Here is a 16799-nt window from a genome sequence, read left to right on the forward strand (position 1 = left end):
CCGTTTTCCCATTTACTGATTTAAAAGGTAAATGCTAGTTGGTTTGATTGTTTTCTTCAATAAGAATGTAAAAAATACAAAATTCTTTCAAAAATGATATTTATTGGGGATAAATATTGACTGGTAATTCGGCTTCGCGTTCTTCTGAGCCGCTATGGCCGCTTAATCCACCTGCGTTGCGTACATTCATGGCCTCCTCCGTTCGACTAATCCGGTCAGCTTCGGCTTTTCCGGCTGGAGGATGAAGTGGAATACACCTCAAAGCTCTATGGGCCGATCTGAAACAAAATCAATAGTATTATGACGAGAACCAGCACAACTAAATGATATTTAAGAACACTTACCATTCTATTCCGATTTTCACATATTAGGCACAAAGCAAAACTTGTTCCTAGAATGACAAAACAGCTTAACCTCAATGAACGGGTTCGGCGAATAGTTACTTTTTCTTTAGAAGAATCGTACCGTTTTGTTTAGCTCAATCCAGGTCAATTACACCTCGCTACGAGGTAAGTTTTACCTTATTTGGATTTACCTTTTTTTCTAGGTGAATTCTACCTGTTTTCCAACCTCGATTCAGGTAAATTTTACCTCACTGTGAGGTGAGTTTCACCTCGAAGAGGTAGAAGTTACCTTTTTGGCTCTCACGAGCGTTCACCTTTGCTAACTCGGTAAATTTTACCTTTTTATTATTTTCCGTGTAGCGAAGGCAGGAATTTAATTGTCTTCTGTGTCACCATCAGGCTTGTAAGTGGTCACCATCGTATGAATTTTTTCGCACACATCCACAACACATCGTTCGTGACAATCATGGAGAGCGCAATCGTTTGATCGGAAAGCAAAAAAATGTGAAATGAAATTTTGATCTTTGTTGTGGTTAGTCGTTTGACTTTCATCCCTCTTGCGTAAATAATCATTCCACATTGTTTGACCAACACCAGACTTGTAAACCATCGACATTTTCTCTGACAGTCGCACAGCCTGCTTTTATCAGTTTCATTGTTCGTGCCATCAAACGAATGCGACCGAAAACTTGGCGAACAGTCGACTACCATCAAACGAAACGACATTCATTCTTCTTTGTGTGATTGTCCAACGAAATTTCGTGTCTTGGTACACGAGAGGGATAATTTGATGGTCAAACGACCATAATAGGCGATGGAAGCGCTGACGAATTTGGGTGATGGTTTTGCATTAGTGCAAGTGGGATGCAGCTATAATTTCACCCAACTTTTGACAGTTCTAAAGGGTTTTTTCTTAAGGAGAGAAAGAATAACTTTTCGCTTCCATCGCCCATTCCCGACAGTTTACGACATCGCCTATCTCTTTCACGCAGCAGAACTTACAGACTCAATAAGCAAATGCAATCTTTTCTATTCACTCCTTCCTGTTAAAAAAAAAAAAAAATTCGCCACTCTGCAGCGCCGGGTGATGTTTGGATGTGTTGGTCGAACAATGTGGAATGATTATCTCGATTATCTACACAGAAAAAAAATCTGAATCCTTAGCAACACTGAAATTGAAAACCTGTATCATTACATGACGTGGAACGCGATTTATTGATGTAAATTTACAAATTAAAAGAAGTTGAATCCTTAACAGCACAGAATTCGTATGACACAAATATTACTTGACACGGAACGCGATTATTTGATGTAAATTTACATCTCATATGATGTAAATAAAAAGAAGCATCACATAAGAGGGAATTTTCAGTGCAAATTAAATATTACACGTCTTTAATATTTTACATGTCTTTAAATTTTACACGTCTTTTGAAGTTTACAGACGTGGAATATTCAACTCGCACCGAAAATTACATCATATGTGATGCTTCTTTTTCGTTACATCATATGTGATGTAATTTTACAAATTTTTTTGGTCACACACAATTCTAAACAACACTGAATAAGAAATTTCTTAAAATTACATGTCATGGAATCTGATGAGGACATTGAATTTTAATTTAATCAATATTACAATATACTGAACGTGATAATGTCATGTAAAATAATGAACTGTCAAGAACAGGGTCAGACAAATGTAAACAAAGTGTCAAGTCAAATCGTGCATCAAAGTATTTTTTTAAGCAGTTTTCCCGCGAGAAAGGTTCCCAGAGATCTTTGTGAAGCAGGATGTGGTTCTGGAAGCGGCTCCAAGTTGTTCATCTTTGGATCCGGTACTTCGGGGAAAAAAAATGAAAAGTGTGAATGTGACTCCTAATAAAAAAAATGTGAGATTAAAAAAACATTGTCACAAAATAAAATAAATTAAATTTATTACAAAAAGGTTCTATTTTTATTATGACATGAGATAATTCCATTATTGAATCATAAATACCAATAAATAAAACAAAAAATATTCCAATTGGAATTTTTTTCTTCCAATATTCAGTGATTTTATAATTTACATCATTTTTATTTTACATGCTGCCGAATTTTACATCATTTTTTATTTTACACGTTGCTACATTTTACTGTCGTGTAATTTCCAACTAGCACTGAAAATTCCGTCATATATGATGCTTCTTTTTATTTACATCACATGTGATGTGATTTTACAGATTTTTTTCGTAGTGTGCACAGAAAAAAAATCTGAATCCTTAACAACACTGAAATTGGAAATCTTTAATGTTACATGACATAGAACGCGATTTATTAATGTAAATTTACAGACTAAAACAAGATTGAATCCTTAACAGCACTGAGTTCTAATGGCATAAATATTACTTGACACGGAACGCGATTATTTGATGGAAATTTACATCACATATGATGTAAATAAAAAGAAGCATCACATATGATGGAATTTTCAGTGCGAATTGAATATTACACGTCTTTGATATTTTACATGTCTTTCAAATTCCACACGCCTGTAGATGTTTACAGGCGTGTAATATTCAACTCGCACTGAAAATTCCGTCATATGTGATGTTTTTTTTTATTTACATCATATGTGATGTAATTTTACAACTTTTTTCTGGTCACACAGAATTCTTAACAGCACTGAGATAGAAATTTCTTAAAATTACACGACATGGAATGTTATAGGGCATTGAATTAATATTCAATGAATATTTTAAAACACTGAACGCGTTAATGTCATGTAAAAATACAGACTGTCAAAAACAGGCACACACAAATTTCAACAAAGTGTTAAGTCAAGTCGTGCATTATATATAATATTTTATTGAAGCAGTTTTCCCGCGAGTGAGTTTATCGATCTTGCTGGTTACTGGAGATCTTTGATGTGGATCTGGAAGTGGCTCCACGTTATTATATTTAGGATCCGGTACTTCGGGGAAGAAAAGAAAAGTATGGATGTAACTCCTAAAGACAAACAAAATTTGTGAGATAAAAAATTTTGCCGTTTAATAAAAAGAATTATATTAATTATAGAAAGATTTTATTTTTTACTAAGAAATGAGAAAATTCCATTATTGACTCATATTAACGATAAATTAAATAAAACAAATTCCAATTGGAAAGTTTTTATTCCAGTATTCAGTGATTTTATAATTTACATCATTTTGATTTTACACGTTGCAAAATTTTACATCACTTTTATTTTACACGTTGCAAAATTTTACTGGCGTGTAATTTCCAACTAGCACTGAAAATTCCGTCATATATGATGCTTCTTTTTATTTACATCACATGTGATGTGATTTTACAGATTTTTTTCGTTGTGTGTACGCAAGAGGGATGAAAGTCAAACGACTAACCACATTAAAGATCAAAATTTCATTTGACATTTTTTTGCTCTCCGATCAAACGATTGCGCTCTGCACGATTGTCACAATCGAACGATGTGTGGTGATTGTCTCCGGAAAAATTCAAACGATGGTGACCACTTACAAGCCTGACCAACACATCCAAACATCACCCGGCGCTGCAGAGTGGCAATTTTTTTTTCAACAGGAGGGAGTGAATAGAAAAAATAGCATTTGCTTATTGATTCTGTAAGTTCTGCTGCGTGAAAGAGTTAGGCGATGTCGTAAACTGTCGGGAATTATGGTCGTTTGACCATCAAATTATCGCTCTCGTGTACCAAGACACGAAATTTCGTTCGACAATCACACAAAGAAGAATGAATGTCGTTTCGTTTGATGGTAGTGTTTGGTCGCATTCGTTTGATGGCACGAACAATGAAACTGATAAAAGCAGGCTGTGCGACTGTCAGAGAAAATGTCGATGGTTTACAAGTCTGAGATTGAACGCGGTAACTGTCTCCTATCAACCGAACAAAGGACACTTTTTTCACACACGAGGCTGCACAAAAACACGACCGTGTTCACTGACTGATGGGAGACGAATGATTAATTCATGATTGTTAACTCAATTTACTAAAATGCCAATAAAAGATTGTGGTTTTGTATAAAAAATTGTGTTTTGATTACTGTATTGTAATGAGGAGCTTAAACCGCACTGACTTGAACATTTTCATGGAAGACTTCGAACTAATTTTAAAGTTTTGCAAATTTCTGTGGTGAAAATCCACATTTTTTCGACCTTCGATGGTCTTTTTTCAAGAAGAATTATTCGAAAATGCAACTTTTTTGCACCCATCTTGAAGACCATGAATCCTTTTACAATAACATGTTTTCAAAATGGAAAATTTCCAACAGATTCTTCGAATTATCATCGAAAAAGAAAAATTTTCTAGTAAATTAACAGATTTTTCGTGATTGTGACGTCTCAGCCTGTACCAATACTAGGGCAGGGCTGCCTTGGCACTACCTTCTTTAAATATTCCCTGCCTGTTTTATTTTAAAGTTGGGTGGCATTTCCAAATCGATCGATGCGCACTCTGGAATCGATATTGCGTACTGTTGGAAAAATTATCCAGAAAACGAAATCGAATGTCCAGTCAGTATGGTCAGTGTTTTTTCCATGGAGATTAAATGAGAGCAGGTATGTCGCGTGAACGTGTTGCGCTGCTTGTCGCCTCAGCATGACATCAGCCTAAGGGTACGAACACAGTGAGCGCGAAGCGAACTGCGAAGCGAAATATTCATTCACCGGATGAATTTCGCAAGTTCGCTTTTGAAGGCCGGCCACAGTGCACGCGAATTGCGAAGCGGTTCAACACTGAAAAAAACCTTCGGTGTTGCAAAAATTAATCACATATGAAAAAATCTTTGCAAATTAACAAAACTGTGAGCGAGGGATACGCACCGCGCAAAAAAAAACCAATCCGCGTTAATTCCGGAAAACTCAATCAATTAGTAACAGTCGAATTTTGCAGTCTGACGCTATGAAACACGCCATCTTAAAATCCAATACGGCGGCTTCCGTTCAACTTTAAAATAATTTTAATGACTGAAAATCGCAAAAAAAATCTTCTAAAACTATGACATAAATATAACAAAATTTTGAAAAAAAAATACAATATAATAATAACAAATATTACGAAACGCTGACAAAACTTTAATAAAAATATGGCAATGGTGATAAAAATATTACAAAAATATTAGAAAAATATACCAAATCTATGATAAATTTGACATTGAAATGACAAAGCCATGACCAAATTTAAAAAAAAAAAACTGACAAAAATTAATAAAAGTTGACTGAATAATAACAACAAATTAGTAATAATGCCAAAACTCGAAATTAAAAACTTTGACAAATATTTGACAACATTATGGAAAATATGAAAAATGAAATAAAAATATGACAAATATAATAACTAATCAAAAATTACAAATACAGACCCCGTTCGTTTTTGGCAACACGCCCGAAAATTTCATGTTGCCAAAATCGAACGGTTTTTTTTGTCACTTTCATTTTTGATTTTTAATTCAAATTAGTCAAAATTTATGTAAAACCTTATATTAGCATACAATTTTTCAATTTGACTCAATTATATTAGTTATGAGCATTAAACATGGAAAAATTCATGTTTTTACTGTTTAAAACTATCATAATTAAGCCGAATGAAAAAATTTCATGCTAATATTACGTTTTACATTAATTTTTATTTGTTTAAAATGAAAATAAAAAATAAAAAAAAAGACAAAAAAACGTCTTTTTTGGATGTTGCCAAAAACGAACGGTTTTTGCTCGGATGATAAAAATATATGCAACAAAAGTATGAAAAAATGTTACAAAACTATGATAAAACAAAACTATGACAATTGACAAAGGTTGTCATAGTACTGTAAGATTTTTGTCATTTTATTTTAATTTTTGTCATAATTTTGTCATGTTTTCGTTTGTCATATTTTTGTCATAGTTCTGTCAGATTTTTTGTTCATTTGATTGTAAGTTTTTTTTTATAGTTTTGTCTTTTTTCGTTCGATTATATTCGTTTTACCACCTTCTCTTCATACTGAAAGTCTTTTCCAGTACAAATGCATTCGATGATTACTCTTGTATTTGAACTCACGGACATTGGCTTAGGCGGGAACTTACATGCCAACTGAGTTACACATATCACAAGCCCATAGATTTTTATAGATTGTGTCATTTTTTCGTCGTATTTGCGATATATTTTTTACATATTCATCATTAATAAATTATTATTATTATTATTATATGTTTGGATTTGTCTTTTTTTTTTAATTTTGTGATTTTTATGTCGTATTTGTCATCATTTTGTCATTTTTCTTACATATATTTGAAAATATTTTGTTATATTTTTATCTCATTTTTCATAATTTTGTTAGATTATTGTCATTATTTTTGACAAATTTTTGTCATATTTTTTTCAAAACTTTATCATATTCTAGCCATTTTGCCTTATTTTTTGTCAGATTTTTGTGATTTTATTGTAAATTTGTTGTTATTATTTTGTCATTTTTGTAAATTTATTGTCAAATATTGGTCCTTATATTAGTTCTGTCAGGTCATTTCATTATCAAATTTTGATTATAATTTTATCATAATTTTTTTTTCTCATTTGTCATAGTTTTGCCATTTCTGTGGTTTTTTTCTCATATTTTTGTCTAATTTTGTAATATTTGTCATATTTTTTGGCTTAATTATTTAACCACATTTGGCGTGTTTTATTCAAAGTTTTGTCATTTGTCACTATTTTTTTTGTCATATTTTTTAATTTTAGTAATAGTTATTCATATTTTCCCACAGTTTTGTATTATTTTTGTCAATATTACTTTAGTTTTATAACACCTGTTATATTTTTGTTTATTCTTTTCAGTGCTTTTTTGCAGTTCTCTCAAAATTTTTGTTAAATTTTTATCAGTAATTTTTCATCTACTTTTTTATCCCTTTTACTGATTTCTTATATTGTGGATGGACCTTACGATTTTCAGTTATTTATTGCATTTTGAATTAAGCGGAAACCGCCATCTTGTATTTCAAAATGGCGTCGGACAGCCAAATTCGACTTCTACACTGCAAAAAATCGACACTTAAATCGTATGTTTTTCCACACATACGCTCCAAAAATTGTTCTACATATAGATTTCATTTGAGTCGAATAATATTTACATATTTTACACATAATTTTGATGTGTAAAGAATATATGGTGTGACTTTTTTAAATTAAGCGTGTAAAATTGTCAACAAATCATCGAATTTTTCTGTCGATGATTTCAAGTTTTCAAAATGGCGCAAATTAAGTCAATTTTGAGCAGCCGCCGCAATGGAGTCGGAAAGAAAAAAAAGGAATGCCACCGAACAAGGACGGTTCTCGACCCCTCTACTTGCGAAGTTGGATCGCGGCCAAGTACAACAGCTGGGCAGATCGAACAAACATCTGCTGGTCCAGATCTCGCCGAAGGTAAGTCCTCATTTCTAATCGCAACAAGAAAACAAAATTAAATTATAAATTTCGCCCTTCCTAACAGGATGCCGGAATTGAACGGTTCCTATGCAGATTATCGGGAGCTGACTCTCAATGAGCTGCATCGTCGACCTGATGTGGTGATGATCAACAACCGCATCGCCTACAAACACAAGGAAGTTGCGTTGTGGAAATTCGAGCATCCGGAGGAACCAGAACGGGAGCTCAAGGCTCGGAGTAATCAGTGTTATCCAAAAAAAATGTGTGAAAATAGTAACAAACTAGAATAAAATTGGCTTTGAACGTACTTGAAAGTGTTTATGTGTTTAATGTGCAAATAATTGAAAAATGATCTTTTAAAAGCAACAGAAAATTTTATCCATTGTTTCTTATTCTTCTTTTGTTGATTTTATTTGACCAGCATTATTTTTTTTATGTGTCGGTACACTTAACCATTCTATGTTTTTTGCTATATGTGTGGCACATAATCTTTATATGGGGAACAAATTGCAAAAATCTATATAGGCTCACACATAGCCACAATGTGTCGATTTCGTTGAGTGTACTTATTGAGTACTTTCATCCATTACCCATATTGTGGGAGTTTCATGTGCTTTTCAGTCACTTCCAGCATTTTAAAGTTGAGTGAAAGGGGCCATATTGGATTTCAAGATGGCCTCGGATAACAAATTCCAACTTCTATCCGTTAAGCCCCTTCACCCTATACACATATTGTGGGGCTTTCATGCCACCGGTCGTTTATTGCCAGTTATAATTTGTTTCAATAGAAAAAGACTGAAACCGCGTTTGTTTCGAAAATCCGCGCTAAAAAACCGTGCATTTTTCATTACCAAAACAGAAACGGCAATGATAATTAAATAAATAAACTTTTGAAAAAATTTTTTTTGATAAATCATTTTACGATAAAAAATATCCGAGAGAATATTTTCAGTGTATGTCCGGATGAACAGGATGAATTCGCGCGATCCAGCCAGGTGTTCGTACGAAAATTCGCTTGCACTGTGGCCGGTCGATGTTTTTTTCAACGTGTTTCAATGAGAAGCGGTTTTTCGCGCGAATTGGAAATTCGCTTCGCACTTCGCACCGCGCTCACTGTGAATTCGATCTAAGAATGAAAAATTTGGCGTTCCTAATTTTTTTTTTGCAGTATACAATCCAACAGTATCCTTATTTTCAATCAATTTTGAATTCCACGATCGATAATAAATTTCGCTAATTGCTTTAAACGGTCATGATTCGCAGTATCAGTCTTTTTTTCGGGAATTTAACAGCATGCTGTCATTCATCCCTAAAACGCAGTATCAGTGGTATCAGACTCGCATTTGTCAGTCCAAAGGAAAAATACGTTCGATCGAAAACGGGAATGCAATGTTCGATGTTCGAAATATCGAACTGTTCTCGTTCCTTCGAACGAAAACAAGAATACGAAACTGCTAAACTTTCGAACGAATGTCATTCGATCGAAAACGAGAATAAGGGTGAATGTTTCTATAAATATTCGAGACACCACTCCCTTCTTTTAGAGGGCATTCGAAAAGCGACCAGTGAGGTTTCTTTAAAAAAAAATTGCTGCATAGCTCGAGAACTAATCAAGCAAATGGAACCACGAAAAGAATTTCTTCCAGTGGGTATATGAGACGAGAGAGGGCGCATCCTCCTAAATGATTCGTTTCTAAATTTCTCTTTTACATATGTTTATCTCATAAACTGTGATTCATGTTTCGAATAAATAAAAAACAACTTGGTCTCAATTTATTTACACAGAGTATATATCTCTCTTTTTAAAATCACACTATAATTTTGCACTAAAACAGCTATATTTTTTAGAATATTAGTACTCCGTTTAAATGTTTGTTCATACATATATAGCTTCAGTTTGACTGTCATTGGCATCAAGTGAGATTTTATGGTCTCCTTCATCATCGAAAAACCTCCGGAAGGTGAATTCAAAGAATCCGTGATGGAAAGGTTTGCTGCTGTCGAACAGTTCATCGAAGCTGTGTCCGGTTTCTTCGCATGATGAGTCGTGAAGCTTCGCTGGATCAATTGGGTCAAAGTTAGACGTATCAGTGGGGTATTTGATTTTTGGTTCATACGGCGCTGGCTGACTTCGTAAATCTTTCGTAAAATCAATGTTCCGGAAGAAAAGATGCGATTTGATCTCCTCGACGTTTCTTCCGATGCGTTCATCTTCGTTTTTGCAGAGCCGTAGAATGATGTCTTGTGATTCCGGCGAAAGCTGCGCTTCCACTGGTATACGTAACGTTTGTCTCCAATTTATGACCTGTGAAATTTGAAATAAACGTTTTTTTTTCAATAATGGTTGATGAGTTACCTCAGTACGAACACAGAGGAAAAATATTTATGACTTTTGACAGAAATCTCACCTTGATCTGTGTTTCTTCTGCTGTGTTTGCAAGGAATGGAGGTTGACCGACCAGCATTTCATATAAAATGACTCCCACACTCCACCAGTCGCAAAGTTGAGTATATCCGCTTCGCAGCAAAACTTCCGGCGCAATGTAATTCGGAGTGCCAACAATTGAATGAGCTTTCGCGCGATTCTTTTCTCTGAACTTGCGTCTACAACAAAGACATGTTTAAAATATTGAACAAAATGTGTTTTTGTAAGCAAAACAGTACCTTTCAAGAGGCGGGGGAATTTCCGTACCAGCCTTACTCCATGCTTCCATAGAATCCTGTCGAGCATGATCACCTGGGAAAATTGAAAAAAAAAAACAATTGAAGCTATTCTCCTTCATTACAAATCAGATTGACAATATGTTACTTACCATTTTTCTGATAGTATTTGGAATCGTGCGTCCATCGAAAACCAGTGCAAAGCCCAAAATCAGTCAACTTGATGTGACCCTTTCTATCTATCAGTACGTTGTCGGGTTTAATATCTCTGTAACATAAAAGGTGATTCAATTTTTAATCCACCTGCATTTATACTAATGATGTTGTCGTTTTCTTTTTATATATATAATGGATTTCAATTAACTTATGTTAGGCCTCGTTTTCACAAAATTTCTTATTTATGCGTGCATAAATGAAATGTTGCACACATTATAACAGTCGAAAAATCGAGCAGTTCGAGCTTTTGTCTCCCTAGTCCATGATGAATCTAGAATCTAGATTCATCATGTTCTAGCCTAAATACACTTAGGGCTGTCCCAACGGTGTATGCAAAACACGGTTTTCGACCACGCTAAAACAGTCCGTCCGGCACCGGTGGCGTAAATTATTATTATTATTATATTTATTCATCGAAATTGTTGTTTAAATTAATTTAAATATAGTACAAACATCAATCAAATAGATTTAAATAGACTCGACGAATAAATCTGCTAGCAGGTTCATCAAATTGATGCAAATGCTCAGCATCCTGGAATACTCGCATCATCGCACTCAATGGCTCATTATAGCCGTAGGATGTTCGGTGGACTTGATTTGACAACAACGAGTGGGATCAAAAGGTCCTTGATGGTGCACTAAAGCTCATCATTTCCAGCAAGTGAGGTGACTGGACCTCACCGTTCAATACTTTAGCGACGAATGATGCCTGTTAAATCCTTCCAGTGTGTCAATACCCAAAAGCTGGCAACGGTTAGAATAAGCTGTAAGATCCTCAGGATGGTGCCATGGTAGATGTCGTAAGACAATCTTAAAAAACGCTTTTGTATGCGCTCAATTCTTAAGATCCAACACAGCTGGAAGGGGGCCCAGACGATCGCAGCATGTTCTGTTGTGGACCGGACGAGTGCACCACAGTACAGCGACTTCAAGCACAACGGGTCAGTGAATTCTCGCGCTACTTTTGAAATAAAACCAAGTTGTCGATTGGCTTTATTTATGACGGTTGTTCGATGGCTGTTGAACGTGAGCTGTGCATCGAGAGTAGCACCAAGATCATCAACTTCCACTACCCTGTTTATATGCTGATGATCGATAGTATAATTATGTAGAATTGGTGATTTTTTTCGATGGAATGTTAAAACATGGCACTTCGGGACACTAACCGAAAGCTTATTCAGTCTACACCATTCACCAAAACGATCGAGCAGCGATTGGAGGTGAGCACAATCCTCGGTTCATTCTATTGGCACATATATTTTCAAATCATCAGCATATGCAATCTTAGTTCCATCATCCAAACTGGTAATCAAATCGTTGAAAAATAATACAAACAGTAAGGGCCCCAGGTTACTTCCCTGAGGTACACCAGACCGGTTTATGAAAGGAAAGGATATGCTATCACCAAATTTAATTCTGATACACCGATCTGTGAGAAAGGATTCCAACCAAACAACCATGTTTTCATGAACACCGAGTTTAGATAGTTTTGCAAGCAAGATTTGATGATCAATCGTGTCAAATGCAGCTTTGATGTCGGTGTATACAGAATCGACTTGCTTTTTACACTCTATCTAGTTCAGGCAAAATGATGTGTATTGCAAAAGGTTTGTACTCACCGATCTACCAGGCATAAACCCATGCTGTTCAACGGCAACATATTGGGATGCAGCTCAAAATGGCAAATGCAAATAAGTTGCAACAGGTATCTGGGGAGTTACCGATAGCATCATTGTAGAAAACGGAAGTAGGTAAACAGCTCGTTTTACGTTTTGAGTTTACGAAAGTCCAAAAACTTCGCGGATTACTGCGTAAACTAGATTGTAAGCGTAGGACTAGGACATGGAGCTTATACAACGATGCGTTTAGTCTACAGTAAGCGACGCTTGCTGCTTTGAATTGTTATTGAAAATCCTCTGTTCGATTTTTTCTGCGTAGACAAGCGTTTTTCCCGTCGTAGTTACCGCAAGGTGGGCGTGCTCCAAGCGGGTGTCATAGGCGCTTTAAATCTGGAAACGTGCGAATTCAACCAGGTATAGATGAAGTTGCAGAACGATTCTGTCATAGCATCAACTGATGAGTCTCCGAAAACTGCATCCCAGTCAACACTGTTCAAGTATTGAAAGAGCAACGAAAAGTCGGTTTTCCGGAAATTTAAAGGCCTATTCCTAGGTTCGGAGGTTGCTGTTTTAGCACAGTTATCGATTTCAAAATTCTCATCAGTTATACCGCTTTGTTCCAAATTCATGCAAATTTGGAACAGGATCTCAAATTATACGAAAGATCGATTTAGACGTTTGGGGTTCACGGTGAAAAAAATTTAGCCAATGATGATTATTTTCACACATGTTTGGGTAGCATTGGGTGTAATAATTGTTTCTTTTTGCGAAATACTTTGAATGTTTTTTTCCCGCAAAAACCGGTCAATACGTAACATAAATTGAGGAAACATGTTAACAAAAACCGTATCAAGTATAAAAAATGTATGTCACACTATTCTTGACTTCATATTTTAATAAATAGCTTTTGGCCTCAACGAATTAGTGAGCCCAGTCAGCGTTCTCGAGTTCGTTATATGAATGAGAAAAGGAAAATAACAGAAGCATCCTAATGAAATTAACGCAAAACAACAATAAACTTTAAGAAAATTTGAAAAATTTGAATATCAGTGTAATGACCGATTTTTGTCAACAGTTGTTAACAATATTTATAATCGACACGAACAATATATCATATTTCACGATTTTAATATGAAAACCGTGAAATATGATATATTGTTCGATAGCATTGACTAAACTGACATGATTCTTAGAAAAAAAAATCCTTCCAATTTCTGGCTAAAACAGCCGTGTGCTACATTACAAACTACTGATAATCATGAAAATTTTACTTAAAAGATTTGGACTACATGTTCGAAATATACCTTTTTCTAAAAGCTATTGATCTTCGTCTATAATTCTTTTTATTTTCATATTTCCCTAAATCTATATTTTTTTCTATTCTAATAAATAGCGATGAACTAGATTTAAGCACAAAATTGTAAACAAGCAAAATGAGTTTGGCTCCTTAAAGCCTAAAGGTATGAGCCGTTTCAAATAAAGATGTTACAAAAATAAATCATAAAAGGAGCACGTTTGCCAATCTGTTTAGTTCGCCCAAACAAAAGCACGAGCAAGTTTTAGCAAAATTTTAAATTTTGGAATCGGCTAAAACACGCGCTCCCCACCGGTGTGATAGCAAATTTAAACGGGTACACTTTTTTGCAGACACTCAATAATTGAGAAGAAAAAACTCATTTTCATAGAAAAATTGCTAAGTTTTGAGTTTACACCGTCATTATTCTACCAGGATTTCATTGACTTATAGCAAAAATTATCCATTACAAGATTCGGAACTCTTGCGGGAATCGACGGACAAAATCCAAAAGCGCCACCATCAAATGCTGCGGCAGAAATGCAACTATTTAGTAAAACACGCTAAGGAAAAAAAAAACAATTGATATTACACGGTCGGAAATAACTAGCAGTTTGAGGGTTCATTTGCACAACAAACACAATGAGGTCTTTCTCTACGTGGTCTTGGCTCTCTAGAATTAGAACGGTTTTTCGGTATCAGAGTCGTCATTCGCTATTCAAAGCTCTCCTTGGGGGCCGTTCAGATACCACGCGGATAGAAAAATGAGATTTAAGAGCCTCCCCCTCCCCCATCCGGTGACGTGGACAAGTTTGAATTTTTTTTCTAGATCTAATTTGACAGTTAGAAAACACTACTTTCTGTTTTATTGTTAAAGAAATGGCTGATTTTGAAAAACAACGAAATAGCATTTCCTGATATGAAATCATTTTAAAAATTTTAAATTTCTAAACTATAATATTTATCACTTGCTTGCAAGTGGCTACTAGGGTAACGGACTTATATTGGACCAGGGGACCTATTATGGACCACCTTGATTAGCTCTCTTATGGATCAGCACATTGAGTGCCCGGGCTTCAACAATATTTGCTAAAAATTTCATGATTGTTTGTTTTATAACAGAGCTACACAAGGTGGTCCAAAATTGGTCTTCTGGTCCAAAATAAGTCTGTTACCTTAGTTGTTTAAACTTAAATTGGAAAACTTTGCAATTTTAAGATTTTGAATTAAACATCTTAATAAAACTAGATAAAATTTATCTTCATCTGAATGAATAAGACTAAATTAAATTAAGACCTTGGTAAAATAATCTGTATAAAACATAAATCAGGATCCCAATCAAAATAAATACTTGGCCAAGTCATCAAAACCCTCAATCGCAATATTTTCAGCACTGTTCTGTGGAATTTGGAATCAATAATCAGGCTCAACGAGATATGCAATACAAATAAGTTATCTGTTTTAAATGAAGATTATTATTTTTAATTGAGGAATCTGAATGCGCAAAAACGAGTCAGGTTCTCAATTAAATTGAGTCAGCTTTTCTCTAAAAATTGGTGAAAGTATGTAAGAGTGCATTTTGCAAATGTATTCCAAATTTGAACAAAAGCAAATTAGAGTGCATTTGAACCCCCGGAACGAGGGGTACATGTGAAAAGCTCAATTATCGAGAAATGTTGACCTTTTCTGTCAGTAGATGGTGTTAAGGTTTGTTAAATGATTGTCTGTTGGCATTTATATGAAAAAATTCAAGAGCTAGGTATCTTGGAATATATTATTTTTGCTTATAGTCTTTTTAATGAAGTTTGTTCGAAACAAGTAGAAATTCATTGACGATTGAATACCTTTCTTTTTCCAATTGACTTCGGCCGATTTCTTCCAGACCGTAACAAAACCCCCTGTCGAGCTGGATCGGTTTAGACCATTTTGACTAGTTTCAACTTGCTTCATTGACAACGACCTGACTTCGAGTTTCGACCAAAACATTGGCTCATTGAACAACTATCAGTTGGCAGAAACCAGTTGAAACCGATTTTTATCTATGATTGAACGAAGTTTTGAAAGCCGAAATGACTATACGCAGCGAAAAAAAAAGCCTAATTGAAACGAAAAAAAAACATTTTTCTTTTAAAAATTGACTCATTTTGGGGTACTGATTCCAAATATTAATTTAGTTTACCAGTTCTTGTTTTCGAGATACCTTTTGAAAATAGGGAAAAACTTGTTAAACATATTTATGCTTTTCTTTGGGCAAACTAAACAGATTGCCAAACATGCTCCATTTATGTATTCTTAAGTAAAATTTTCATGATTATCAGTAGTTTGTAATGTAGCACACGGCTTTTTTTAGCCAGAGATTGAAATGATTGTTTTCTAAGAATCATGTCAGTTTAGTCAATGTTATCGAACAATAAATCATTTTTCACGGGTTTTATATTAAAACCGTGAAATATCAACATGTCATATTTCACGGTTTTATGTCGTGTCGATTATAAATATTGTTAACAACTTTTGACAAAAATCGGTCATTATACTGTTATTCAATTTTTTTTAATTTTTTTTGAAAGTTTATTGTTGTTTTGCGTTAATTTCATTAGGATGATTCTGTTATTTTCCTTTTCTTATTTATATAACGTTTGAACTCGAGAAACGCTGACTGGACTCACTAATTCGTTGAGGCCAAAAGCTATTTATTAAAATATGAAGTCAAGAATAGTGTGACATAAATATCCGGTTTTTGTTAACGTGTTTTCTCAATTTATGTTACGTATTGACCGGTTTTGGCGAGAAAAAACATTCAAATAATTTCTCAAAAAGAAACAATTATTACACCCAATGCTACCCAAACATGTGTGAAAATAATCATCATTGGCTAAAATTTCCTCACCGTGAACCCCAAACTTCTAAATCTGCCTGTCGTATATTTTGAAATCCTTTTCCAAATTTGCATGAATTTGGAACAAAGGCGTATAACTGTTGGGAATTTTGAAATCGATAACTGTGCTAAAACAGCAATTTACGCCACCGGTGCCAGACGGACTGTTTTTGCGTGGTCGAAAACCATGTTTTGCATACACCGTTGGGACAGCCCTTAGGGCTGTCCTAACGGTAGGTGAAAAACACGGTTTTCGACCACGCTAAAACATTTCGGCTGGCACCGGTGGCGTATATTGCTGTTTTAGCACAGTTATCGATTTCAAAATTCCCAACAGTTATACGCCTTTGTTCCAAATTCATGCAAATTTGGAACAGGATTTCAA

General features: G+C 34.8%; 2 protein-coding genes across 2 annotated transcripts in view; one reads left to right on the forward strand and one right to left on the reverse strand.

Annotated features, from left to right (window-relative positions):
* Positions 1-7381: 7381 nt before the first annotated feature.
* Positions 7382-8063, forward strand: LOC129739156 (uncharacterized). Its single transcript, XM_055730563.1, has 2 exons — positions 7382-7746; positions 7814-8063. Exons 1-2 carry the CDS (start codon positions 7634-7636, stop codon positions 8037-8039), a joined length of 339 nt encoding a protein of 112 aa, XP_055586538.1. The 5' UTR covers positions 7382-7633; the 3' UTR covers positions 8040-8063.
* A 1454-nt stretch (positions 8064-9517) lies between these two features.
* Positions 9518-16799, reverse strand: part of LOC129739104 (serine/threonine-protein kinase Warts-like) — a 68899-nt gene continuing 61617 nt past the window's right edge. The window contains exons 5-8 of the mRNA XM_055730504.1: positions 10563-10678; positions 10414-10486; positions 10158-10353; positions 9518-10054 (exon numbers count right to left, since the gene is read on the reverse strand). Of these exons, the coding sequence (XP_055586479.1) occupies positions 9626-10054; positions 10158-10353; positions 10414-10486; positions 10563-10678 (814 nt within the window). The 3' untranslated portion in view covers positions 9518-9625. The remainder of the gene's footprint in view (positions 10055-10157; positions 10354-10413; positions 10487-10562; positions 10679-16799) is intronic.

Source organism: Uranotaenia lowii, chromosome 1 (genome assembly GCF_029784155.1).
Source record: "Uranotaenia lowii strain MFRU-FL chromosome 1, ASM2978415v1, whole genome shotgun sequence".
Taxonomy (NCBI): Eukaryota; Metazoa; Arthropoda; class Insecta; order Diptera; family Culicidae; genus Uranotaenia; species Uranotaenia lowii.

Bases quoted from the DNA above. Each gene is read 5' to 3' on its own strand.
- LOC129739156 (XM_055730563.1), top strand. From the start codon at position 7,634: ATGCCACCGAACAAGGACGGTTCTCGACCCCTCTACTTGCGAAGTTGG. The intron at 7,747-7,813 runs GTAAGTCCTCAT...CCTTCCTAACAG, and splicing joins TGGTCCAGATCTCGCCGAAG to GATGCCGGAATTGAACGGTT.